The following is a 26,734-nucleotide window of genomic DNA, read 5'->3' as shown; positions in this document are numbered from 1 at the left end:
AAGAGAAGAGAAGAGAAGAGAAGAGAGAGAAGAGAAGAGAAGAGAAGAGAAGAGAAGAGAAGAGAAGAGAAGAGAGAAGAGAAGAGAAGAGAAGAGAAGAGAAGAGAAGAGAGAAGAAGAGAAGAGAAGAGAAGAGAAGAGAAGAGAAGAGAAGAGAAGAGAAGAGAAGAGAAGAGAGAAGAGAAAGAGAAAGAGAGAAGAAGGAGGCTCAGGTGTCCTGTGGCAGGGCCACGGCTGCCCCAGGGTGCAGGAGGACGCAGAGCCCCAGGCAATGCCCAGATTCTCTCCCTTGGCAGCCCTGGGCAGCCAGTGCCTGTGTGTGCCCACGAAACATTCAGCATTTGGCATGAGCTGAGGCAGGAAGGTGCCTTCCTGGGGAGGCCAGAGCCCTCCACTGGTGCTGGGCAATGCCAGGGAGCTGGTGGCTGGTTCCCCACGGGACAGACCCCCTTGGGAAGGTGAAACTGGGGGGAAGTTCTTTGGAGAGAGAGTGGTGAGGGGCTGGAAGGGGCTGCCCAGAGAGGGGGTGGGTGCCCCATCCCTGGGGGTGTTCAAGGCCAGGTTGGCTGGGGCCCTGGGCAACCTTGTGTAGCTCCAGGCCTGGAGGTTGGTGTCCCTGCCTGTGGCAGGGGGGTTGGAGCTCTGGGACCCTTGGGGTCCCTCCCAACCCAAACCAGGCTGGGATTCAGGGATCAACAGCAGCACAAGGGGGGTGGTTCCCTTGCTGCCTGCCCCCCGAGCTCACCACAGCATTTGGGGTTCCCTCAGTGGGGCTGGGGAGCCCCAAGCAGCCCCATCCCACTCTTGGCCACGTCGTGGGGCTGCCGTGGAGGAACCAGAGGTGCTGGGCTGGGTGCAGCCACCTCTGGGTGAGTCCACCAGGCTCCAAGACTCTGAACCCAGAGCCAGGAGGGTTGGGGAACCCTTCCCTCACATCTGTGGCCCCCTCAGTTTGGGGAAGCCCCCTCCTCTTTGTTTGGGGTCCTGTGTGGGGGCTGTGGTGCTCTCCTGGGTCTCTGCAGAGGGTCCCCCCACCCTGTGCACACCTTTACCTGGCTGTCTGACAGAGCTGCTGGGTGCTCCTCTTCCTTGGCCATGGTAGTTGGGAGCCAGGAGCCTTCCCAGCTCCTCTGAGCCTGTGGATGGGTCTGCAACACTGGAGAGGTTGGGAGCAGCAGGGATCCCACAGCTGCTGCTGGCTCCAGCCCTGGCTGGGAGGGCTCAGCCACAGCTCTGCGTGGTGCAGCCAGAGAAACCAGCCCAGCCAGGGCAGCAGGAGCTTCCTGAGGGAGTTTCCTGAGGGAGCTTCCCAAGGGAGCTTCCCAAACCAGGCTGCTGGGATGGGACAGCCCCAGGAGAGGGGTGGGATCCCACCCTTGTGCTCGTGAACCTGCAGCCAGCACCCTCAGCCCTTCCCTCCTGCACCCAGGCAGTGAGGATGCAGCTCCCCATGGGTGGGGATTGAGGGGGGGCCCTTCCCCAGCCCCCCTCCCCATGCTGCCCAACCCACAGGGGCATCCCCACGTGTGCTGCTCCAGGCACCAACTGCTCCTGGTTACGAGGGGAAACTGAGGCAGGGGAAGCCTGGGCAGGAGCCCAAAGCCCTGGTGCCAGTGTGCCATGGGAAGGCTGATGGGGAACGCCAGGACACACGTGGGGACAGGAGGGCTGGGTGCAGGATGTGGCCCCTGGGTGCTCCAGGCAGGAATTCAGGGAGGAGAAGCCCAGGAGATGCTGCTCAGAGCAGCAGAAAGGCTGCTGGGGGTGGGGGTGTGTGGGGGGGAGAGGTGCCAGCCAGGGGAATGCTGCCACAGCAAGGGGTCGAGCTGGGCTCAGAGGGTGCTGGGTGACACTCAGCTGGGCTCAAATGGTGCTGGGGGACACTGAGCTGAGCTCAAAGGGTACTGGGGGACGCTAAGCTGGGCTCAGAGGGTGCCAGGGTGACACTCAGCCAGGCTCAGAGGGTGCTGGGGGACACCAAGCTGGGCTCAGAGGGTGCTGGGGGACACCAACCTGGGCTCAGAGGGTGCTGGGGGACACTGAGCTGGGCTCAGAGGGTGCTGGGAGACGCTAAGCTGGGCTCAGAGGGTGCTGGGGGACACTGAGCTGAGTTCATGGGGTGCTGGGTGCTGCCAAACTGGGCTCAAAGGGTGCTGGAGGACACTGAGCTGGGCTCAAAGGGTGCTGGGTGACACTGAGCTGTGCTCATGGGGTGCTGGGAGACACCAAGCTGGGCTCAGAGGGTGCCAGGGTGACACTGAGCTGGGCTCAGAGGGTGCTGGGAGATGCTAAGCTGGGCTCAGAGGGTGCCAGGGTGACACCGAGCTGGGGTCAGAGGGTGCCAGGGTGATGCCAAGCTGGGCTCAAAGGGTGCCAGGGGACACCAAGCTGGGCTCAGAGGGTGCTGGGGGACACTGAGCTGGGCTCAAAGCGTGTTGGAGGATGCTGAGCTGGGCTCAAAGGGTGCTGGGGGACACTGAGCTGGGCTCAAAGCGTGTTGGAGGATGCTGAGCTGGGCTCAAAGGGTGCTAGGAGACACTGAGCCGGGTTCAAAGGGTGTTGGGTGACACTGAGCTGGGCTCAAAGGGTGCCAGGGGACACCAAGCTGGGCTCAGAGGGTGCTGGAGGACACTGAGCTGGGCTCAAAGGGTGTTGGAGGATGCTGAGCTGGGCTTAAAGGGTGCTGAGTGACACCAAGCTGGGCTCAGAGGGTGCTTGGAGATACCGAGCTGGGCTCAGAGGGTGCTGGGTGACACTGAGCTGGGCTCATGGGGTGCTGGGTGCTGCCAAGCTGGGCTCAAAGGGTACTGGGGGACACTGAGCTGGGCTCAGAGGGTGCCAGGATGGCACCAAACTGGGCTCCCCAGGGAGCACAACTCACCCCTCCAGGCACAGGTGACTGAGGGGCAGAGTTCAGAGTTCAGCATCCCAGAGGGTGGGTGCTGTTCATCTGGGAGCAGGAAGGGAGGGAGGGAGGATGTGGGGAAGGGAGAGGAGCTGCCCAGCAGAGCTGTGCCAGGCTGATGGGCTGGCAAAGGAGCTCTGGCAGCTCCTGGAGACCTTTCCCAGCTGCCTCTGGAGCAGCTGCTCCTTCTTTCCTCCACTGGGTGAGGAGCTGCTGCTCCATAAATCCCACCTGGCTCCCAGCAGCAGCTCTGGGAGGGCCCTGTTGGGCTCTGTGTGGTTCCCCCACGTCACCACTGCCATGAACTCCGTGCTGGAAAGGTTCTCTCCAGCCTGGGCAGTGATTCCTCCTGCCCAGGACAGCAGGAGGAACCCAGAGCCACAGAATCCCCAGGTTGGAAAAGCCCTTTGAGATCATCAAGTCCAACCAATCCCATCCTGTGCTGCCCCAGCTCCCTGAGCACCTCATCTCCCCTCTGTTCAACACCCCCAGGGCTGGGGACTCAGCCCCCTCCCTGGGCAGCCTGTGCCACAGCCCCACAACTCTGCCAGGGAAGAACTTTGCCCTCCCAGCTGAGCTGACCCTGCCCTGGGGCAGCTTGAGCCCATTGCCCCTTGGCCCAGCTCCTGGCCCCTGGCTGCAGAGACCATCGCCCACCTCTCTGCACCCTCCTGGCAGGGCAGGGGAGGTGGGGAGAAGGGCTCCCCTCAGCCTCCTCTTCTCCAGGCTCAGCACCCCCAGCTCCCTCAGCTGCTCCTCAGAGGATTTGCCCTCCAGCCCCTTCCCCAGCCTGGTTGCCCTTCTCTGCACTCGCTCCAGGACCCCCATGTCCTTCTGGTGCTGAGGAGCCCAGAACTGGACCCAGCACTCCAGCTGCAGCCTCCCCAGTGCCCAGCCCAGGGGCACAATCCCCTCCCCAGCCCTCCTGGCCACGCTGCCTCTGACACAAGCCAGGCTGCCCTTGGCCTTCCTGGCCCCCCGGGCACACTGCTGGCTCCTGCTCAGGCTGAGCTCACCCCACACCCCCAGGTCCTTCTCCCAGCAGCTCTCCAGCTGCTCTGCCCCAGCCTGGAGCTCTGCCAGGACCCAGGACCAGCAGCACAGACCCTGCAGTGAGCTGTGGGGCTTGTCAAGCTGGAGCAACAGCTCAGCAGCCTGGGTGAGCCAGTGCAGGCTGCTGAGGCGCTGGGAGGCACAGCAGCTCCCTCCCTGAGAGCTGGGGGTGCACTAAGGGCTGGGATTACCCAAATTATACTTAACACCAGTTCACAGACACTCTCCCTGTACTGGGAAGGTGGTGGGAGTAGCCAAGCCCTGAGGAAAAGCAAAGCAGGAGAACAAATCCCCTGCCAGGCTTTGCCTACACAGGGGGAAGCTCTGAGCCAGGGCTCATCCTGGCAGCTGCAGGAGGGATGCTGCACCCAAGGGTCCCTGTCCCCATGGAGAGGTGCTCTCTAGTGTCCCAGCACCCAGGAGCTGAGCCAGGGAGACCCCCAAGGACCCAGCTGGTCCCTCCAGACTGGCAGCATCAAGCATCACCCTGGAAGGTGGGCGGGGTGGAGATGGAAGAGAAGGGAAGGTCCAGGGTGAAGGCAGCTGCTTCCTGAGCACTTCCAGTGGGAGGAGAGTGGGACTGAAGGGTGAGATGGCCTGTTCCAGACTCACAGGGTCAGAGGGGTGGGAAGAGACCTCCAGAGATCATCAGGTCCAACCCTCTGCCAAAGCAGGGTCCCTAGGACAGGTCACACAGGTCGGTGTCCAGATGGAGCTGGAATCTCTCCAGAGAAGGAGACTCCACACCCCCTGGGCAGCCTGTCCCAGGGCTCCCTCACCCTCACTGGGAAGAAGTTCTGCCCCACATTGGGGGGAACTCCCTGTGCTCCAACTTGAGCCCATCGCCCCTTGTCCTGTCCCCACAGACACTGAGCAGAGGCTGCCCATGGCCCCCTGGGTCCCACCCTTCAGCTCTTGAGAACCAGTGATCAGATCCCCTCTCAGGCTTCTTCTCTCCAGCTGAACAGCCCCAGCTCCCTCAGCCTTTCCTCACAGGGGAGATGCTCCAGGCCTTTCAGCATCTCTGTCCCTCCTCTGGACTCTCTCCAGGAGATCCCTGGCTTTTTGATCCCAGGGAGCCCAGCACTGGACACAACACTCCAGGTGGGGCCTGACCAGGGCAGAGCAGAGTGGGAGGATCCCCTCCTGTCACCTGCTGCCCACACTCCTCCTGATGCCCCCCAGGATCCCATTGTCTCTCTCAGCCCCCAGGACAGGGACAACAGAGCTGCTGGTGTGACACCAGGGGGGGCCCCTCTGCTTCAGCTCCACAGGCTCAGAGGGTCACACACCCAGGACATCTTTGCTCCTTGCTGGCAAACATGGGATTGCTGCAGAGCAACCCCCTGGTTGGTTCCTCAGCTGGTTCCCTGGTTCCTCACCAGAGCACAGCCCCAGCACTGTGAGGAGCTGCTCTATATCCACTGGTGTCAATTTAGCTCCAAGGAAAAGAAAAAACAACCCCAAGAAAAGAAAAGCACCCTCTCTGCACTTGGGAGAAGCCACCTGAGACACCCCACATGTGGGTGGCACTGGGAGTTACCCCTTGATGTCACTTGAGCTCAGGGTTAAGTGCTCCCCAGCACTGGCCTTGGAAGATCCAGGCTCCACTCCAACAGCTCCTCAGCCTCCTCCCTCAGGCAGGGATTTGGGGTGGTTTTTTGTTTTAAAAAAAGCACCAGGATCTTCAATTATGACTTTTAATTGTTTGTTAAAATCAAGTTCCAACCTGGAGGAAACTCCCACAGCGCAGAGTAAGAGAACCCTGTGATCCTACTGGAGCTGTTGGCACCCTTCTACTCCATGTCAGCACCCAGTGCCAACCAGTTGAATCCCAGTTCTTGGCTGAAAACTCCTTGGAAAGAGGTTACACCCCAAGTGTGAGGTGATCTTACCAACCAGAACCCTTTCACTCTGCAAAAGGAGTTGGGAATCAAAGCTCCCACCTCATCACCTCTTCCCAGAAAGCCACCAGCTGCTGTAAGCTGACTGTTTCCTCACAGCCTGTTTCTCCTCTGGGCTGAAATGCAGGATGGTCAGGATGGCAGTGAGGGTTTGCTGGCGTCCCAGGGAGTCTGGCAGGGTCAGGAACCTGTAGACAATGTTCTTGAGGTATTCCAGGTTGGCTCCTTCCCTGCTCTTATCTCTGAAGTTCTTCTCGATCTCATTTTGAAGAGAGGACACTTCTTCCTTGTGCTTCTCCTCCTCCACCAGGATTTTCTCCTGGAGCTGGTGGACTTGTGTTTCCAGCTTGTGCTTCTGCTTCCTCAGAGCCCCAATTTCCACCTCCTTACGAGCCAGCTGCTCTGCATACAAGAAGAAGGTGGGCTCGTTGCTGGTGGAGAGGTGAAGAGCCTGGGGGAGAACCTCAGAAGCCTCATGACCTGGGCACTCATCACTAACCAGGTCAGAGCCTGAGGCCAGGCAGTTTTTGGGTCCCTGAAGCCCATAAGGCAACGTGAGGGACCTCAGCTGCTCCAGCTCTTGGTCCTTTTCTGCCAGCACTGCCAGAGCTCTGTCCCTCTGCTTGTGCATCTCCTCCTCCAGCTTCAGGGCCCTCTCCCTGTAGTCCAGCTGGCACCGTTCTAGCTCCTGCCTGTGGAGCTGCTGCAGCTGGGACAGCTCTTGCTTCTTGGCTTCCAGCTCTCTCTGGTGCTGCTTCTCCAGCTCATCAGAAGAGAGCTGAAGGGCAACATACTTCTCTTTCAGGTCAGCCAGCTGCTCCTGAGCTTCCTCCAGCTCTTTGGCCAGGTTGCCATCTTTGGCTGACTTGTTTTTCAGCACCACTTGCGCCCTCCCCTTGTACCTTTCAAACTCCTCCTTCAGCTGCTTCAGCTCCTGCTGGTAGTAGAGAGCTGTGGCTTTCTCCCCATCCCCAGCCTCCGTGCTTTTGGGCAGCTCCAGCTCACACAGCTTCTCCACATCCAGAGCTGGCTGGGTTTTCTCAGCTGCAGCCTGCAAGAGCTTCTTCAGCTTCTCCAGCCTGTCCTTCAGCACGTTCACATCAAGGTTGGCATCTTCCACCTGAGCATCAGGGGGTGCTCTGCTGGAGGCAGCGATGGCCAGGGTTTTGTTCTCTAGGTCCAGCTGCAGGATACGGTCCTTCAGCTTCTGAATGACCAGCTGGTCCTTCTGTTTGGCTTTCTCATAGGTGCCAAGGAGCTGAGAGGCTTGGGAGACTTGGCCTTCCAAGTCGGCCACGCGCCGCTCCTCCAGCTGGGCGTGTTGGCGGAGCTGCTCCTCTGCCTGGGCAGCCTGAGGGCAGAGAGACAAGGGGGTTAGAGACCCCCTGGGCAGGGGGCTGTGGGTAATCAGAGAATCACAGACTCACAGGGGGTGGGAGGGACCTCCAGGGATCATCAGGTCCAACCCCCTGCCAAAGCAGGGTCCCTAGGACAGGTCACACAGGTCGGTGTCCAGATGGGGCTGGAATCTCTCCAGAGAAGGAGACTCCACACCCCCTGGGCAGCCTGTCCCAGGGCTCCCTCACCCTCACTGGGAAGAAGTTCTGCCCCACATTGGGGGGGAACTCCCTGTGCTCCAACTTGAGCCCATCGCCCCTTGTCCTGTCCCCACAGACACTGAGCAGAGGCTGCCCATGGCCCCCTGGGTCCCACCCTTCAGCTCTTGAGAACCAGTGATCAGATCCCCTCTCAGGCTTCTTCTCTCCAGGCTGAACAGCCCCAGCTCCCTCAGCCTTTCCTCCCAGGGGAGATGCTCCAGGCCTTTCAGCATCTCTGTCCCTCCTCTGGACTCTCTCCAGGAGATCCCTGGCTGGTTGATCCCAGGGAGCCCAGCACTGGACACAACACTCCAGGTGGGGCCTGACCAGGGCAGAGCAGAGGGGGAGGATCCCCTCCTGTCACCTGCTGCCCACACTCCTCCTGATGCCCCCCAGGATCCCATTGTCTCTCTCAGCCCCCAGGGCACACTGCTGGCTCATGGCCACCCTGTCACCCACCAGGACCCCCAGGTCCTTCTCCACAGAGCTCCTCTCCAGCAGCTCCCCCCAGCCTGTCCTGATTCCAGCCCTTATTCCTTCCCAGGTGCCAGACTCTCCACTTGCTCTTGTTGAACCTCATCTGGTTTCTCCCTGCCCAGCTCTGCAGCCTGGCCAGGTCTCTCTGGATGGCAGCGCAGTGTCCTGTGTGGCACCCACTCCTCCCAGCTCTGCATCATCAGCACTTGCTGAGGGTGGATGCTGTTCCCTCAGCAAGGTCCTCAATGAAGATATTAAACAAAAATGGGGAGAGGGAGGGGATGTTCTGCTGAACCCTGCAGGAGAATAGGACCACCACCCCCCCACCGACCCCATTCACCTTCTTGAGTGTTTGTTTTATTTGAGGACAAAATGACACAGAGTCCCCAGGCTGGAAAAGCCCTTTGAGATCATCCAGTCCAACCAATCCCACCCTGAGCTGCCCCAGCTCCCTGAGCACCTCATCTCCCCCCTGTTCAACACCCCCAGGGCTGGGGACTCAGCCCCCTCCCTGGGCAGCCTGTGCCACAGCCCCACAACTCTGCCAGGGAAGAACTTTGCCCTCCCAGCTGAGCTGACCCTGCCCTGGGGCAGCTTCAGCCCATTGCCCCTTGGCCCAGCTCCTGGCCCCTGGCTGCAGAGACCATCGCCCACCTCTCTGCACCCTCCTGGCAGGGCAGGGGAGGTGGGGAGAAGGGCTCCCCTCAGCCTCCTCTTCTCCAGGCTCAACACCCCCAGCTCCCTCAGCTGCTCCTCAGAGGATTTGCCCTCCAGCCCCTTCCCCAGCCTGGTTGCCCTTCTCTGCACTCGCTCCAGGACCCCCATGTCCTTCTGGTGCTGAGGAGCCCAGAACTGGACCCAGCTTCCAGGCACAGATTTGGTGACCCCAATGCCAAGCCCAGAGCACAGTGCCCCACAAGCCACAGTTACCCAGGTTCCTCCTTTCCCCCAGACCCTCCACCCTGGCTCCCTGCTCCCCCTTCCTCCTGCATCTCCCCTTCTGCTCCCCCAGGTCACTCCTGGATCACTGGAGGAGGTCAGCTTGGTCCTCTCTGAGCTCCCCTGGCTGCACCTCCTGTTACAGGCTTGAAGAGACAGGACCACACTCGTTGCCTGAGGGTCAGAGCAAAGGTCACAGCACCACAGAGCACTGGGAGCTGGAAGGGACCTGGAAGGGACCTTCACAGCTCATCCAGTCCCACCCCCTGCCAGAGCAGGATCCCCCAGACCAAATCCCACAGGAACACATCCAGGACCATGGGGTTTGGATGTCTCCAGAGAAGGAGACTCCACACCCTCTCTGGGCAGCCTGTCCCAGGGCTCTGTCACCCTCACAGGGACAAAGTTCCTCCTGTCATTCCCATGGAACTTCCTCTGCTCCAGTTGCCCCCGTTGCCCCTTGTCCTGTTGCTGCCATCCCTGAGCAGAGCCTGGCTCCATCCTCCTGACTCTCACCCTTTAGATATTGATAAACATTAATGAGCTCACCCCTCAGTCTCCTCTTCTCCAGGCTCAACACCTCCAGCTCCCTCAGCCTCTCCTCACAAGGAAGGGGTTCCCCTCCCCTCATCACCTTGGTGACCCTGTGCTGGGCTCTTCCAAGGAGTTCTGTGTCCTTCTTGAGCTGAGGGGCCCAGAACTGGACACAATATTCCAGGGGTGGTCTCACCAGGGCAGAGCAGAGGGGGAGAAGAACCTCTCTTCACCTCCTAACCACCCCCCTTCTAACACACCCCAGGATGCCACTGGCCTTCTTGGCCACGAGGGCACATTGCTGGTCATGGTCACCCTGCTGTCCCCCAGGTCCCTCTCCCCTACCCTGCTCTCCCACAGCCCAGTCCCCAGCCTATACTGGTCCCTGGGGTTGTTCTTTCCCCACTTGCCCTTGTTCCATCTCTCCAGCCCATCTGTCTCCCTGAATGGCAGCACAGCCCTCTGGGGTGGCAGCCCCCCCACCCCCCCAAATAAAAAGGTCTCCTGGCCAAGCCCAGCCACTCTCACACCAGTGACACCTCCAGAACCAAGGGACACCGTGGAGAACTGTCACCAGGTAACCACCCCCACACCCCAGGGGCACACACCACACCCCCCCATTAACCATGCCCTATCCCCAGCACCTTCTGCCTTCCTCAGGAGCTACCAGCCCTGATGTTCTCCCTAATTTCAGACCTCCTGGACTCTGCAGGACATGGGAGAGGGAATTTGTCCTCCTCCAGCTTCACCCCCTGCCCCAATTGCAGCTTCTACACCCCCCAGTGAGGTGCTGCAGCACCCAGCCAGGGTCATTACCTTCCTCATCTCCTGCAGCAGCTGCATTTGGAAGTGGTTCTTGAGGTTGGCCATCTCCTCCTGCAGATCCTGGAGCCGTGGGTCTGGCTTGTTGTTCTCCTCCTGGACAACCTGGAGCTCTGCCTTGAGGTTTTCCACCTCCTGGCTCAGCTGTTTGATCTGCAGCTCGTAGCCCTCAGCCCGTTGAGCCAGGGACACCCTCCCAGCCAAAAGCTCCCTGGTTTCCTCCAGCTTGAGCTCAGCATCCTGGCGTTGGGTCCTCTCAGCCTGCAGCAGGTTCTGCAGCTCCCTCAGCATCACAGCGTGGTCCCCCTGCTCCTGGGCTCGGTCGTGCTGCTGGGTGATGAGTCGGGCTTTGGTCTCAGCCAGTTGCTCTTGGGTGGATTTCAACTCAACCTCCAGCTTCTCCATCTCCCCACCCGCTTTCCTCAAGGTTTCCTCCAGGTCTTGCTTCATCTTCCTCTTGTCTGCTTGGTAAGAGGCTTCCATACGGGATTTCTCCTGGGTGACAGTGGCCAGAGCAGTGGTTAAGGTGGCCAGTTGGGTCTTCAGCTGGAGGATCCTCTTCTCAGCCTCATGAGCTGAGGGTGACGCCTCAACGCCGCTCTCCGAACAGCTCCCTTCCTCCAGCCTCAGGGAGGAGGAGGAGGAGGAGGAAGCAGCAGCAGCAGAAGCAGCAGCAGACAGGGATTTATCATCCTCAGGCCCCATTTCACCTCTGGGACTGGGCAGACTGGTGGAGGTGTCAGCACTGGCAGCTGTCCCCACGCTGTCTTCACTGTGGACCGAGCTCCGGTCGTCGGCGGCATCAGCCAAGGGAGGGGTGGAGGTGGCTACAGGCGGAGGGTGGGGGGTGTTCAAGGTGACATCCACCTCCTGGGGTACAGACAACACCCTCAAGCTGGCCTCCAGGGCCTCCTTCTCCTTCAGCAGGCTCTTGTAGGCCCTCACCACGTCCTTCAGCCGGAGCTGGTACTGCAGGAGCTGCTGCTTCTGCGACTCGATGGTCTCCAGAAGGTCTTTCTTACTGGGGCCGCCCCCAAAGTTCATGCTGAACTTCTCCATGGTGTCCCCCCAGGTCTGGAAGGGGGTGCAGGGGCTGGAGGGAGGGGCAAAGAGGGGGTTGGGATGGGTAGGAGCACCCTGACCCCCCCCTTAGCTCATCCCCCCTCCCCAGCACCCAATGGCTTCATGAGGATGCTGAGCATACACCCCCCCTCCACCCCGCACCCTGAAGGCTGCACTGGGGTGTCACTGGGGGGGTCACGGTGAAGGGGGGCTGGGGGAGGTCCCAGGGGGGTCCTGGGGGGTGTCAGAGGGGGGTATCCCAGGGGGCTTGTCCGGGGTTGTCATGGCAGGGGGTCCTGAGGGGTGTTAGAGGAGGGTATCCTGGGGGGGGGGTGTCCAGGGGTCCCTGAGGGGTGTCAGAGGAGGGTATCCCAGGGGGTGTCATGGCAGGGGGTCCTGAGGGGTGTCAGAGGGGGGTATCCCAGGGGGGGTGTCTGGGGGTGTCGTGGCAGGGGGTCCCTGAGGGGTGTCAGAGGGGGGTGTCCTGGGGGGGTGTCATGGCAGGGGGTCCCTGAGGGGTGTCAGAGGGGGGTATCCCAGGGGGGGTTGTCCGGGGGTCCTGAGGGGTGTCAGAGGGGGGTAACCTGGGGGGTGTCATGGCAGGGGGCCCCTGAGGGGTGTCAGAGGGGGGTATCCCAGGGGCTGTCATGGCAGGGGGTCCCTGAGGGGTGTCAGAGGGTGGTGTCCTGGGGGAGGGAGGGATCACAGTGGGGTGTCCATGGGGGGTATCATGACAGGGGGGTTGGGGGGGTCCCAGGAGGTGTCAGAGGGGGTGTCCTGGGGTGCCCCAGGGGGTGTCACCGTGGGGTATCACGACAGAGGCGTGGGTGTCCCTGAGGGTGTCACAGTGGGGTGTCTGGGGGGGTGTCATGACAGGGGGGTTGGGGGGGTCCCGGGGGTGTCAGAGGGGGGTGTCCTGGGCTGTCCCAGGGGGTGTCACCGTGGGGTATCACGGCTGGGGGGTCCCAGAGGGGTGTCAGAGGGGGGGTGTCCCAGGGGAGGGAGGGATCACAGGGGGGTGTCCAGGGTGAGTATCATGACAGGGGGATTGGGGAGGTCCCGGGGGGTGTCAGGGGGGGTGTCCCGGGGGAGGGAGGGATCACATGGGGTGTCCAGGGGGGTGTCATGACAGGGGGGTTGGGGAGGTCTGGGGGGTGTCAGAGGGGGTGTCCTGGGGTGGGTGTCCTGGGCTGTCCCAGGGGTGTCACCATGGGGTATCACAGCTGGGGGGTGCCAGAGGGATGTCAGAGGGGGATGTCCCGGGGGGTGTCCCAGGGGGTGTCACAGTGGGGTGTCCAGGGGGGTGTCATGACAGGGGGGTTGGGGGAGGATCCTGTGGGGAGGTCCCAGGGGGTGTCCAGGGGATGTCACGGCAGGGGGGTCCTGAGGGGTGTCAGAGGGGGGTGTCCTGGGGGAGGGAGGGAGGGATCACAGGGGGGTGTCCTGGGGGGTATCATGACAGGGGGGTTGGGGAGGTCTGGGGGGGTGTCAGAGGGGGGTGTCAGAGGGGGGTGTCCCGGGGGGGTGTCCCTGAGGGTGTCACAGTGGGGTGGCCAGGGGGGTGTCATATCAGGGGGTTGGGGAGGTCTCAGGGGGTGTCAGAGGGGGGTATCCCAGGGGTTGGTGTCCTGGGGTGTCCCAGGGGGTGTCACAGTGGGGTATCACGGCTGGGGGGTCCCAGAGGGGTGAAAGAGGGGGGTGTCCCAGGGGTTGGTGTCCTGGGGTGTCCCAGGGGGTGTCACAGTGGGGTGTCCTGGGGGGTGTCATGGCAGGGGGGTTGGGGAGGTCCCAGGGGGTGTTGGGGGGGTGTCCTGGGGGAGGGAGCGATCACAGTGGGGTGTCCTGGGGGGTGTCAGAGGGGGGTGTCATGGGGTGGGTGTCCTGGGGTGTCCCAGGGGGTGTCCAGGGGGTGTCACGGCAGGGGGGTCCCAGGGGGTGTCGGGGGGGTGTCCCGGGGGAGGGAGGGCTCACAGTGGGGTGTCCTGGGGGGTGTCATGACAGGGGGGTTGGGGGGGTCCCGGGGGGTGTCGGGGGGGGTCACTGCGCGGTTCCCTGGGCTGTCACGCCAGGAGAGTCCCGGGGGATGCCCAGGGGGGTCCCGGTGAGCAGGTGGGGGGGGGGGGGTGTCCCGGGTGGGGAGGGGTGTCCTGGGGAGGGGGGGATGTCCCGGGTGGGGGCGGGGAGGGGTATCCTGGGGCGGGGAGGGGTGTCCTGGGGTGGGAGGGGCTATCCCGGGGGGGCGGGGGGGTGTCCTGGGGGGGTGGGTGTCCTGGGAGGGCGGGGGGGGTATCCTGGGAGGGGGGAGGGGTGTCCCTGGGGGGGGTGTCCCGGGGGGCCGCGCTAGGCCTTACCTGCGGGCCGCCGCCGCCGCGCATGCGCACACAGCCGCGCGCCACTTCCGCCAACGGCCGCTTCCCGGCGCCGCGCACCGCGCATGCGCCGCACGGGGGGAAACCGACAGGACGGGCGGAGGTGTGGACAGAGGGGCGGGGCTTGCCAGGGGCGGGGCTTTATCGCTGGACGGGCTCCTCAGTGGGCGGGGCTTACCGGGGGCGGGGCTTTATCACTGGGCGGGCTCCTCGGTGGGCGGGGCTTAGCGGGGGTGGGGTTTTATCAATGGACGGGCTCCTCAGTGGGCGGGGCTTACCGGGGGCGCGGCTTTATGGCTGGACAGGGTCATCAGTGGGCGGGGCTTATAGGGGCGTGGGACATGGGGGCGGGGCTTGTGGTTAAGGGAGGGGCTTGTTGGAAGGGGAGGGGCTTGTTGTGAGGGGCGGGGCTTGTAGTGAGGGGCGGGGCTTGTAGTGAGGGGCGGGGCTTGTAGTGAGGGGAGGGGCTTGTAGTGAGGGGCGGGACTTGTTGTGAGGGGGCGGGGGCTTGTTGTGAGGGGGCGGGGCTTGTTGTGAGGGGCGGGGCTTGTTGGGTGGGAGGGGCTTGTTGTGAGGGGCGGGGCTTGTAGTGAGGGGCGGGGCTTGTTGTGAGGGGCGGGGCTTGTAGTGAGGGGCGGGGCTTGTAGTGAGGGGAGGGGCTTGTAGTGAGGGGCGGGGCTTGTAGTGAGGGGGCGGGGCTTGTTGTGAGGGGCGGGGCTTGTTGTGAGGGGCGGGGCTTGTTGTGAGGGGAGGAGCTTGTTGTGAGGGGCGGGGCTTGTGGGGGCTTGTTATGCTGGGCGGGGCTTGTGAGGGGAGGGGCTTGTGAGGGGCGGGGCTTGTTGTGAGGGGCGGGGCTCGTTGTGAGGGGAGGGGCTTTGTGATGGGCGGGGCTTGTTGTGGGGGGCGGGGCTTGTGAGGGAGGGGCTTGTTGTGAGGGGAGGGGCTTTGTGAGGGGAGGGACTTGTTGTGAGGGGGCGGGGCTTGTTGTGAGGGGAGGGGCTTGTGAGGGAGGGGCTTGTGAGGGGAGGGGCTTGTGAGGGAGGGGCTTGTTGTGAGGGGAGGGGCTTGTTGCGGGGGGTTGTTGCTCGGGGGCGGGGCTTGTGTGGAGGCGGGGCTTGTGTGGAGGCGGGGCTTGTGTGGGGGCGGGGCTTGATGGGGCGGGGCTTGTTGCGGGGGGGTTGTTGCGCAGAGGTGGGGATGTTGGGGGCGGGGCTTCATGGGGCGGGGCTTGTGAGGGAGGGACTTGTTGTGGGGGGCGGGGCTTGTTGTGTGGGCGGGGCTTGTTGCTGGGGCTTGTTGGGGCGGGGTTTGTGAGGGGCGGGGCTTGTGAAGGGCGGGGCTCGTTGTGAGGGGCGGGGCTTGTTTGGGGGCTCGTTGTGGGCGGGGCTTGTTGCGCTGGGGCGGGGGCTTGTTGCGGAGGGCGGGGCTTATTTCGGGGGCGGGGCTTGATGCATGGGGCGGGGCTTGTTGTGGGCGGGGCTTGTTGTGGGCGGGGCTTGTTGTGGGCGGGATTTGTTGCATGGGGCGGGGCTTGTTGCATGGGGCGGGGCTTGCTGGGGCGGGGCTTGATGCATGGGGCGGGGCTTGTGAAGGGCGGGGCTTGTTGTGGGCGGGATTTGTTGCATGGGGCGGGGCTTGCTGGGGGCGGGGCTTGTTGCGTGGGGCGGGGCTTGTTGCATGTGGGTGGAGCTTATTGGGGGCGGGACTTGCTGGGGGCGGGGTTTGTTGTATGGGGCGGGGTTTGTTGTATGGGGCGGGGCTTGCTGGGGCGGGGCTTGATGCATGGGGCGGGGCTTGTTGCGTGGGGGCGGGGCTTGCTGGGAGCGGGGTTTGATGCGTGGGGGCGGGGCTTGCTGGGGGGGTTTGTTGCATGGGGCGGATCTTATTGTGGGGGGCGGGGCTTGCTGGGGGCGGGGTTCGCTACATGGGGCGGGGCTTGTTGTGTGGGGGCGGGGCTTGTTGTGTGGGGGCGGGGCTTGTTGAGGGGGCGGGACTTGCTGGGGCGGGGTTTGTTGTATGGGGCGGGGCTTGTATGGGGCGGGTCTTGTTGCGGGGGGGCGGGTCTTGCTGGGGCGGGGTTTGATGCGTGGGCGGGGCTTGTTTGCGGGGAGCAGGGCTTATTGCGGGGGGCGGGGCTTGCGGGGGGCGGGGCTTATTTGCGGGGGGCTTGATGCATGGGGCGGGGCTTATTGCGGGGCGGGGCTTGCTGGGGGCGGGGCTTGATGCGCGGGGCGGGGCTTGTTGCATGGGGTGGAGCTTATTGGGGCGGGGCTTGTTGCGTGGGCGGGGCTTGCTGGGGGCGGGGTTTGTTGCATGGGGCGGGGGTTATTGCGGGGGCGGAGCTTATTGCGGGGGCGGGGCTTGATGCATGGGGCGGGGCTTGCTGCGTGGGGGCGGGGCTTGTTGCGGGGGGGCGTGGTTTATTGCGGGGCGGGGTTTGTTGCGGTGGGCGGGGCTTATTGCAGGGGGCGGGGCTTGCTGCGCGGCGGAGCGCGGTGGCAGCGGGGGGAGCGCGGCCGTCCTGTCCCGTCCCATCCCATCCCGTCCCATCCCATCCCGTCCCACTCGTCCCGTCCCGTCCCGTCCCCCCCCTCCCGCCGCCGCCATGGGCCTGACGGTCTCCGCCATCTTCTCCCGCATCTTCGGCAAGAAGCAGATGCGGATCCTGATGGGTGAGCGCGGGGGCGGCGGGGAGGGGCGGGGCCGGCCGGGGGATGGCGATGGGGATGATGGGGATGGGGTACGTACCCGGTACCGGCGCCGCTGACGCCGCCTCTTCGCTGCAGTGGGGTTGGATGCTGCCGGGAAGACCACGATCCTCTATAAGCTGAAGCTGGGTGAGATCGTCACCACCATCCCCACCATCGGTGAGTGCCCCCGGGTACCGGGCAGGGCCCCCCGCCGACCACCGGCACCGGGACAGGGCCCCCCACCGGGTACCGGGTACTGGGCAGGGCCCCCACCGACCACCGGGTACCGGGCAGGGCCCCACTGAGCACTGGGTACCGGGCAGGGTCCCCTCCGACCACCGGGGAGGGGCCCCCCACCGACCACCAGATACCAGGCAGGGTCCCCACTGAGCACTGGGTACCAGTGCAGGGCCCCCACCGGGTACCGGGTACCGGGAAGGGTCCCCACCGACCACCGGGTACCGGGCAGAGTCCCCTGCCGACCACCGGGTACCAGGCAGGGCCCCCACTGAGCACTGGGGTACCGGGACAGGGCCCCCCACCGACCACCGGGTACCGGGAAGGGTCCCCACCGACCACCAGGGTACTGGGCAGGGTCCCCACCGACCACCTGGGTACCAGGCAGGGCCCCCACCGACCACCAGGTACTGGGCAGGGACCCCACTGAGCACTGGGTACCGGGCAGGGTCCCCTCTGGGTACTGGGCAAGGGCCCCCTCCGACCACTGGGTACCGGGAAGGGTCCCCACCGACCACCAGGGTACTGGGCAGGGTCCCCACTGAGCACTGGGTACCAGGCAGGGCCCCCACTGACCACCGGGTACTGGGCAGGGCCCCCACTGACCACCGGGTACCAGGCAGGGCCCCCACTGGGTATCAGGCAGGGGCCCCCACCGACCACCGGGTACCGGGCAGGGTCCCCACCGACCACCAGGGTACTGGGCAGGGTCCCCACTGAGCACTGGGTACTGGTGCAGGACCCCCACCGACCACCGGGTACCAGGCAGGGCCCCCACCGACCACCGGGTACTGGACAGGGTCCCCTCCGACCACCGGGTACCGGCCCCCCACCGACCACCAGGGTACTGGGCAGGGCCCCCTCCGACCACCGGGTCCCGGCAGGGACCCCACTGAGCACTGGGTACCAGGCAGGGCCCCCACCGACCACCGGGTACCAGGCAGGGCCCCCACTGAGCACCGGGTACCGGGCAGGGCCCCCACCCATCACCAGATACCAGGTACCGGCCCCCCACTGACAACCGGGTACCGGTTCAGCACCCCCACCGGGTACCGGGGTACCGGGCAGGGGCCCCCACTGAGCACCGGGTACCGGGCAGGGCCCCCCACTGAGCACCAGGTACCGGGCAGGGTCCCCCACCGGGTACCGGGGTACCGGGCAGGGTCCCCACTGAGCACTGGGTACCAGCCCCCACCAACCACCAGATACTGGGTACTGGGCCCCCACTGATCACCGGGTGCCAGGCAGGGACCCCACTGAGCACCGGGTACCGGGCAGGGTCCCCACCGACCACTGGGATACTGGGCAGGGCCCCCCACCGACCACCAGGGTACTGGGCAGGGCCCCCCCCCACCGACCACTGGGGTACCGGGCCCCCACCGACCACCAGATACTGGGTACCAGCCCCCCACCAGCCACCAGGTACCAGGCAGGGCCCCCACTGGGTGTTGGGCAGGGCCCCCACTGACCACCAGGTACCAGCTCCCCACCAACCACTGGGTACCAGGCAGGGCCCCCACTGACCACCAGTTACCAGGCCCCCACCAACCACCAGATACTGGGTACCAGCCCCCCACCAGCCACCAGGTAACAGGCAGGGCCCCCACTGGGTGTTGGGTACTGGGCAGGGTCCCCTCCGACCACCGGGTACCGGCCCCCACCAGTCACCAGGTACCAGGCAGGACCCCCACCGACCACCAGATACTGGGTACCAACCCCCCACTGGCCACCGGGTACTGGGCTGGGGTCCCCACTGAGCACCAGGTACCAGGCAGGGCCCCCACTGACCACCAGATACTGGGTACCAGCCCCCCACTGACCACCAGGTATGGGGCTGGGGTCCCCACTGAGCACCGGGTACCAGGCAGGGCCCCCACCGACCACCGGGTACCAGGCAGGGCCCCCACCGACCACCAGATACTGGGTACCAACCCCCCACCAGCCACCAGGTACCAGGCAGGGTCCCCACCGACCACCAGATACTGGGTACCAACCCCCCACTGACCACCAGGTATGGGGCTGGGGTCCCCACTGAGCACCAGGTACCAGGCAGGGCCCCCCACCCATCCTCTAACAGCCCATACCAGGCAGGGCCCCCCCCCCCACATCCTGCAGGCCATGCCACCCACCCGGGTACCCCCTTCCTGTGGGTGCCCCACGCCGACCCCTGGTGCCTCTGACGAGTTGTGGGGTGGGCTGACAAGCCATGTGATGCTCCACCTGCTCACCCAGCCATCATCCCCTGCACACCATGGGCTGTGCCCACTGGGGAGCCTGGCCTGCACCCCAAAACACCCGCTGTGGTCCCCAGCACAGGTGTCAGCACACCCAGCACGGGTGCCACCGTGGTTTGGGTGCCCATGGTGATGAACACATCAGGTCCAGCACAAGGGCACTGTGAGGGGTGGGAGGTTGCTCAGAGCATGTGGGTCCAGTCTGGCTGGAGAACTGGGTGGAGGAACCTCCTGGAGCCCAACTGGGGGCTCCATGCCCTCCCATTCCTGCCCTTGGACAGGAATCACCCCAGTACCCACAGGAGAGTGGCACTGGTGGGAAGGTCTTGGTGGGAGGCACTGGAGCCAACACCAGCACCTTTGTGGCTCGGGGCTGCCAGACCCTGGGGCAGGGTTAGGGAGAGGGGCTCCTGCCCTCTGCTCAGCTCTGCTGGGACACCCCAGGGTGCTGGGGATACGGTGCAGGCTGTGGTGAGGGGACCAGAGCATCCCTGGTCCAAGGAGAGGAGACGCTGGGGGAGGAGGGGGGGGGTGTCTCATCCCCGTGTGTAAATCCCTCTTGGAGGAGTAAAGCAGGTGGAGGGAGCTGGGTTCTCCTCTCCAGAGGCAGTGGGCACCCTGTCCCCATGGCCATCCTGCTTCCCCCATCCCAGGGTTCAACGTGGAGACGGTGGAGTACAAGAACATCTGCTTCACCGTCTGGGACGTGGGTGGCCAGGACAAGATCCGACCCCTCTGGAGGCACTACTTCCAAAACACACAGGTACCCAGGGCTGGGGGGGAGCTCCAGCACCTCCTGTGGGGCTCCCAGGGCTGTGGGTGGCATCAGGGAGTGGTCACTGGGAGCACTGGGACTGCCCTCCTGGGTGTTTGCCCCGTGGGGCTGAGGGGATCCCCAGGGGTGCTGTGGCTCCAGGCAGCAGGGTCACTCTCCCCCTTGGTTAAGGGGTGCCTGAGGCCCTCCTAGGATGTCCCCCCCCCCCTCTTCTCCAGCCTGGCTTGTCCCTCAGGGTCTCATCTTCGTGGTGGACAGCAACGACAGGGAGCGGGTGCAGGAGTCTGCTGACGAGCTGCAGAAGATGGTGAGTGTTGGGGTGGGGAACGGGCTCTCCCCCCGCTGCCCCCCACTCCACAGCAGCTCCTGGGTGGGGGGGGAGATGAGACCCAGCTCTGCCCATCCCATGGGCATCCCCTCCCCTGCCAGGCAGAGGTTGGACCCAGGGGGGGCACAGCTGGTTGTGAGGGGGGGGGAAATGCAAATCTGGGTGTTAACTCGTTGGGGGGTTGCTAATTGAGCACCCAGGGGGTGTGGGGAGGGGAGGCAGAGTCTGGAGATCATGTCCAACCTGTGAGGTGGCCAGGGAGGCTGCAGCATCTTGAGGCCCCAGCTGGAGTCCTGTGTCCAGAGCTGGGGCCCCAGCACAAGAAAGATGTGGGACTGTTGGAGAGGGGTCAGAGGAGCCACAGAGATGATCAGGGGGCTGGAGCAGCTCCCCTATGGAGAGAGGCTGAGGGAGCTGGGCTGGGTCAGCCTGGAGAAGAGAAGGCTGTGGGGGGACCTCACTGCACCTTCCAGTCCCTGAAGGGACCCCAGGAACAGGAGGGGAATGGGCTTGTTAAAGGGCAGAGACTGGCAGGACAAGGGGGATGGAGTGAAGCTGGAGGAGGGAAGGGGGAGAGGAGATATCAGGGGGAAGTTCTTTGCAGAGAGAGTGGTGAGGGGCTGGAAGGGGCTGCCCCATCCCTGGGGGTGTTCCAGGCCAGGTTGGCTGGGGCCCTGGGCACCCTTGTGTAGCTCCAGGCCTGGAGGTTGGTGTCCCTGCCTGTGGCAGGGGGGTTGGAGCTCTGGGACCCTTGGGGTCCCTCCCAACTCATCCCAGTTTGGGATTCTGTGCTCCTTGGGGAGGGAAGCTGAGCACGTGGCACGGCCAGAGAGGACAAGGGACAGACAGATGCCCACTGCCTGCTTGCTCTTGCTGTGCCCACCCGGTGCTGGCTGTGCCCCCCTCCCACCCCCTGCAGCCCCTCCAAGCAGGGCTGGGTGCAGGGGGAGAAGCTGGGGATGCTGGGGAGGGCTGTGCGAGCTGCCTGCCACCTTGCCAGGGTGCCGGGGTGCTCGCCAAGGGCTCGCCAAGGGCTCACCTGGGGCTCACCAGGGGCTCACCAAGGGTTCAGTGGGGTCTCACCAAGGGCTCACCAGGGACTCACTGGGGACTCACCAAGGGCTCACCAGGGGGTCACCAAGAGCTCACCAAGGGCTCACTGGGGCTCACCGAGGTATTCACCAAGGGCTCACCAAGAGCTCAGCAGGGGCTCACCGGGGGCTCACCAAGGGCTTACTGGGGGCTCACTGGGGACTCACCAAGGGCTCACTGGGGGCTCACCAGGCGCTCACTGAGAGCTCACCAGGGGCTCACCAAGGGTTCAGTGGGGTCTCACCAAGGGCTCACCAGGGGCTCACTGGGGGCTCACCTGGGACTCACTGGGGACTCACCAAGGGCTCACCTGAGGCTCACTGGGGGCTCACCGGGGGCTCACCAAGGGCTCACTGAGGGCTCACCAATGGGTCACCTGGGGCTCACCAAGGGCTCACTGGGGGCTCACCAAGGGCTCACCTGGGGCTCACTGGGGACTCACCAAGGGCTCACCTGAGGCTCACCGGGGGCTCACCTGGGACTCACTGGGGACTCACCAAGGGCTCACCTGAGGCTCACTGGGGGCTCACCGGGGGCTCACCAAGGGCTCACTGAGGGCTCACCAGGGGCTCACGGGGGGCTCACCTGGGACTCACTGGGGACTCACCAAGGGCTCACCTGAGGCTCACTGGGGGCTCACCGGGGGCTCACCAAGGGCTCACTGAGGGCTCACCAATGGGTCACCTGGGGCTCACTGGGGGCTCACCTGGGGCTCACTGGGGGCTCACCAAGGGCTCACCAGGGGTTCACCAAGGTCTCACCAAGGGATCACCAAGGGATCACCAAGGGCTCACCTGGCACTCACTGGGGGCACTCACCAGGGGCTGACCAAGAGCTCACCTGGGGCTCACCAGGGGCTCACCAGGGGTTCACCAAGAGCTCACCAAGAGCTCACCGGGGGCTCACCAAGAGCTCACCTGGGGCTCACCAGGGGCTCACCAGGGGTTCACCAAGAGCTCACCAAGAGCTCACCGGGGGCTCACCAAGAGCTCACCCGGGGCTCACCAAGGGCTCACCAGGGGCTCACCGGGGGCTCACCTGGGACTCACCAGGGGCTCACCTGGGACTCACTGGGGACTCACCAAGGGCTCACCTGAGGCTCACTGGGGGCTCACCGGGGACTCACCAAGGGCTCACTGGGGGTTCACCTGGGGCTCACCAAGAGCTCACCAAGGCCTCACCAAGGGTTCACTGGGGACTCACCAAGGGCTCAACAGGGGCTCACCAAGGGCTCACTGAGAGCTCACTGGGGCTCACCGAGGGTTCACCAAGGACTCACCAGGGGCTCACTGGGGGCTCACCAAGGGCTCACTGGGGGCTCACTAAGGGCTCACCAAGGGCTCACCGAGAGCTCACCAAGGGCTAACCAGGGGTTCACCAAGGGCTCACTGAGAGCTCACTGGGGCTCACCAAGAGCTCACCTGGGGCTCACCAGGGGCTCACTGAGTACTCACCAAGGGTTCACCGAGAGCTCAGCAAGGGCTCACCAGGGGTTCACCAGGGGTTCACCAGGGGCTCACTGAGAGCTCACTGGGGCTCACCAAGGGCTCACCTGGGGCTCACCAAGGGCTCAGTGGGGGCTTACCAAGAGCTCATCACAGGCTTACCGGGGACTCACCGAGGGTTCACCAAGGGCTTACTGGGAGCTCACCTGGGGCTCACCAAGGGCTCACCTCAGGCTCACCAAGAACTCGCCATGTGCTCACCAAGGGCACACTGGGTGCTCACCAAGGGCTCACCGAGGGTTCACTGGGGGCTCACCAGGGGCTCACCAAGAGCTCACCTGGGGCTCACCAGGGGTTCACCAAGGGCTCACTGGGGGCTCACCAAGAGCTCACCGGGGGGTCACCAAGGGCTCACCAAGGGCTTACTGGGGGCTCACTGGGGGCTCACCATGGGCTCACCAAGGGCTCACTGAGGGCTCACCAAGGACTCACATGGGGCTCACTGAGGGCTCACTGGAGGCTCACCAGGGGCTCAACAAGGGCTCACCTGGGGCTCACCGAGAGCCCACTGAGGGCTCACCAAGGGCTCACTGAGAGCTCACCAAGGGCTCACTGAGAGCTCACCAAGGGCTCACCAGGGGCTCACTAAGGGCTCTCCTGGGGTTCACCAAGGACTCACTGGGGGCTCACCGGGGGCTCACCAAGGGCTCACTGAGAGCTCACTGAGGGCTCACCAGGGGCTCATCAAGGGCTCACTGAGGGCTCACCAGGGGCTCACCACGAACTGCCCCCCAGCAGCGCCCAGCTCAGCCATCCCCTCTCTCTGCAGCTGCAGGAGGACGAGCTGCGTGACGCCGTCTTACTGGTGTTTGCCAACAAGCAGGACATGCCCAATGCCATGGCTGTGAGCGAGCTGACTGACAAGCTGGGGCTGCAGGCGCTGCGCAGCAGGACCGTGAGTGCCCTCCCTGCCACCCACAGCCCTGTCCTGCTGGGAGGGACCCCTGGGGAGTGTCATGGGGGAGCACTGGGCTGGTGATCTGCAGATCTCACTGCCATCCAGAAAGACCTGGCCAGGCTGCAGAGCTGGGCAGGGAGAAACCAGATGAGGTTCAACAAGAGCAAGTGGAGAGTCTGGCACCTGGGAAGGAATAAGGGCTGGAATCAGGACAGGCTGGGGGGAGCTGCTGGAGAGGAGCTCTGAGGAGAAGGACCTGGGGGTCCTGGTGGGTGACAGGGTGGCCATGAGCCAGCAGTGTGACCTGGGGAGTGGAGCCTGGATCTTCAAAGGCCAGTGCTGGGGAGCACTTAACCCTGAGCTCAAGTGACATCAAGGGGTAACTCCCAGTGCCACCCACATGTGGGGTGTCTCAGGTGGCTTCTCCCAAGTGCAGAGAGGGTGGTTTCCTTTTCTTGGGGTTGTTTTTTCTTTTCCCTGGAGCTAAATTGACACCAGTGAATATAGAGCAGCTCCTCCCAGTGCTGGGGCTCTGCTCTGGTGAGGAACCAGGGAACCAGCTGAGGAACCAACCAGGGGCTGCTCTGCAGCAATCCCATGTTTCCCAGCAAGGAGCAAAGCTGTCCTGGGTGTGTGACCCTCTGAGCCTGTGGAGCTGAAGCAGAGGGGCCCCCCCTGGTGTCACACCAGCAGCTCTGTTGTCCCTGGAGCAGACACAGAGTCACAGACTCACAGGGGTGGGAAGGGACCTCCAGACATCATCAGATCCAACCCCCTGCCAGCAGTGTGACCTGGGGGCTGAGAGAGCCAGTGGGATCCTGGGGGGCATCAGGAGGAGTGTGGGCAGCAGGTCACAGGAGGGGATCCTCCCCCTCTGCTCTGCCCTGGTCAGGCCCCACCTGGAGTGTTGTGTCCAGTGCTGGGCTCCCTGGGATCAAACAGCCAGGGATCTCCTGGAGAGAGTCCAGAGGAGGGACAGAGATGCTGAAAGGCCTGGAGCATCTCCCCTGGGAGGAAAGGCTGAGGGAGCTGGGGCTGTTCAGCCTGGAGAGAAGAAGCCTGAGAGGGGATCTGATCACTGGTTCTCAAGAGCTGAAGGGTGGGACCCAGGGGGCCATGGGCAGCCTCTGCTCAGTGTCTGTGGGGACAGGACAAGGGGTGATGGGCTCAGGTTGGAGCACAGGGAGTTCCCCCGCAATCTGGGGAAGAACTTCTTGCCAGTGAGGGTGAGGGAGCCCTGGGACAGGCTGCCCAGGGGGTGTGGAGTCTCCTTCTCTGGAGAGATTCCAGCCCCATCTGGACACCGACCTGTGTGACCTGTCCTAGGGACCCTGCTTTGGCCGGGGGGGTCGGACCCCATGACCTCTGGAGGTCCCTCCCAACCCCTCTGACTCTCTGATTCTCTGATCCCAAAGCCCTTTCCTCCCTCTGCCCTCTGTTCTGCAGTGGTACGTGCAGGCGACGTGCGCCACGCAGGGCACGGGGCTCTACGACGGGCTGGACTGGCTGTCGCACGAGCTCTCCAAGCGCTGACTGGGCTGGTGGCACCAGGAGGACCTCAGGAGCCTGAGACATCTCTTCCAGCTGCTCTTCTCCTTGGGTTTCTTTGGTTTCCTGGGTGGTGGGGGTCTGGGGATTTTGTGGGGGGGGGTGGTGGTGTGTGTGTGTGGAGGGGGGTGTTGTTCTTTTCTCCCCAGCGTCACCGCGTCTCTGTGCGTCCCGCTCCGACCTCCCCAGGACTCTTGGGGCAGCTCCACTTCACAGAGGGCTGCTGGACCCCTCCCCACTTGCATGTGCCATCAGCCACAGCTTGCCCAGACTTTACTGGGGTGATGTGTCCCCAAAATGCCCCCCCCCCCAGCTCCTCACCTGGAGTGTGGAGCTGGGAGGCAGCCCAGTCACTGCAGGATGGGAAAGGATCCTCCTCCTCCTTTTCACCCTCCTTCAAGAAACTGGGTGGTTCTCCTCTGGGGGAGGTGGGGGGGGTGCTGTGCTGTGGTATATGGAGTGATTAAACACCACCACTTTGTACCCTGTGCCTGGCGTGTTTCTGGCTGGCTGAGGGTGTCACCGTGGAGCCCCAGCTCCTCCTTGAGCATCTTCCGTGAGCATCTCAGGGTGTGGGGAGTCAGACCTGGAGATCACAGACTCAGAGAGTTCTAGGGGTTGGAAGGGACCCCCAGAGATCATGGGGTACCACCCCCTGCCAAAGCAGGGTCCCTAGGACAGGTCACACAGGTCGGTGTCCAGATGGGGCTGGAATCTCTCCAGAGAAGGAGACTCCACACCCCCTGGGCAGCCTGTCCCAGGGCTCCCTCACCCTCACTGGGAAGAAGTTCTGCCCCACATTGGGGGGGAACTCCCTGTGCTCCAACTTGAGCCCATTGCCCCTTGTCCTGTCCCCACAGACACTAAGCAGAGGACCCCCATGTCCTTCTGGTGCTGAGGAGCCCAGAACTGGACCCAGCACTCCAGCTGCAGCCTCCCCAGTGCCCAGCCCAGGGGCACAATCCCCTCCCCAGCCCTCCTGGCCACGCTGGCTCTGACACAAGCCAGGCTGCCCTTGGCCTTCCTGGCCCCCCGGGCACACTGCTGGCTCCTGGGCAGGCTGAGCTCACCCCACACCCCCAGCTCCTTCTCCCAGCAGCTCTCCAGCCGCTCTGCCCCAGCCTGGAGCTGCCGGGGGTTGTCATGTCCCATGGGCAGGACTCTGCCCTTGGCCCTGGTGAACCTCATCCCCTTGGGCTCATCCCATGGCTCCAGCCTGGCCAGACCCCTCTGAAGACCCTCCCCACCCTCCAGGCAGACCCACACATCCTCCCAGCTCAGTGTCACCCCCAAACTGACTGAGGAAACATCCAATCCCCTCACCCAGGTCACTGATAAAGATGTTGAACAGAACTGGACCCAACACCCAGCCCTGGGGATGCCACTGGTGAGCAGTGGGATGGGATGGGGATTTGGATGGGATGGGGAAGGGATGGGGAGGGGATGGGATGGGAATGGGATGGGATGGGATGGGAAGAGGGGCACTGGGTGGGTGCCCACCAGCCACATACTGTCGGGAGGTGCTCCACCAGCACGTGGTGCCCAAGCGACCAGACCGGGGAGAGGAGAGGAGAGGAGAGGAGAGGAGAGGAGAGGAGAGGAGAGGAGAGGAGAGGAGAGGAGAGGAGAGGAGAGGAGAGGAGAGGAGAGGAGAGGAGAGGAGAGGAGAGGAGAGGAGAGGAGAGGAGAGGAGAGGAGAGGAGAGGAGAGGAGAGGAGAGGAGAGGAGAGGAGAGGAGAGGAGAGGAGAGGAGAGGAGAGGAGA

The 26,734-nt window shown here is 64.1% G+C and overlaps 2 protein-coding genes across 2 annotated transcripts; one reads left to right on the top strand and one right to left on the bottom strand.

The window, feature by feature from the left end:
• Positions 1-5,650: 5,650 nt before the first annotated feature.
• On the bottom strand, positions 5,651-11,291 carry GCC1 (GRIP and coiled-coil domain containing 1; the record flags this gene model as incomplete). Its single annotated transcript, XM_084261666.1, has 2 exons — positions 5,651-7,213; positions 10,227-11,291. 2 exons carry the CDS (start codon positions 11,289-11,291, stop codon positions 5,909-5,911), a joined length of 2,370 nt encoding a protein of 789 aa, XP_084117792.1. The 3' UTR covers positions 5,651-5,908.
• Positions 11,292-16,268: 4,977 nt separating this feature from the next.
• Positions 16,269-24,955, top strand: ARF5 (ARF GTPase 5; the record flags this gene model as incomplete). The annotated part of the gene is made up of 6 exons (XM_084279342.1): positions 16,269-16,335; positions 16,450-16,530; positions 19,478-19,587; positions 19,835-19,906; positions 23,294-23,419; positions 24,869-24,955. The coding sequence occupies 6 exons, from the start codon at positions 16,269-16,271 to the stop codon at positions 24,953-24,955; spliced, it is 543 nt and encodes a 180-aa protein (XP_084135468.1).
• Positions 24,956-26,734: the final 1,779 nt, after the last annotated feature.

Source organism: Gallinula chloropus (assembly GCF_964237585.1).
Source record: "Gallinula chloropus genome assembly, chromosome: 1".
NCBI classification, from domain to species: domain Eukaryota; kingdom Metazoa; phylum Chordata; class Aves; order Gruiformes; family Rallidae; genus Gallinula; species Gallinula chloropus.
This window is presented reverse-complemented; position numbering and strand designations above follow the sequence as displayed.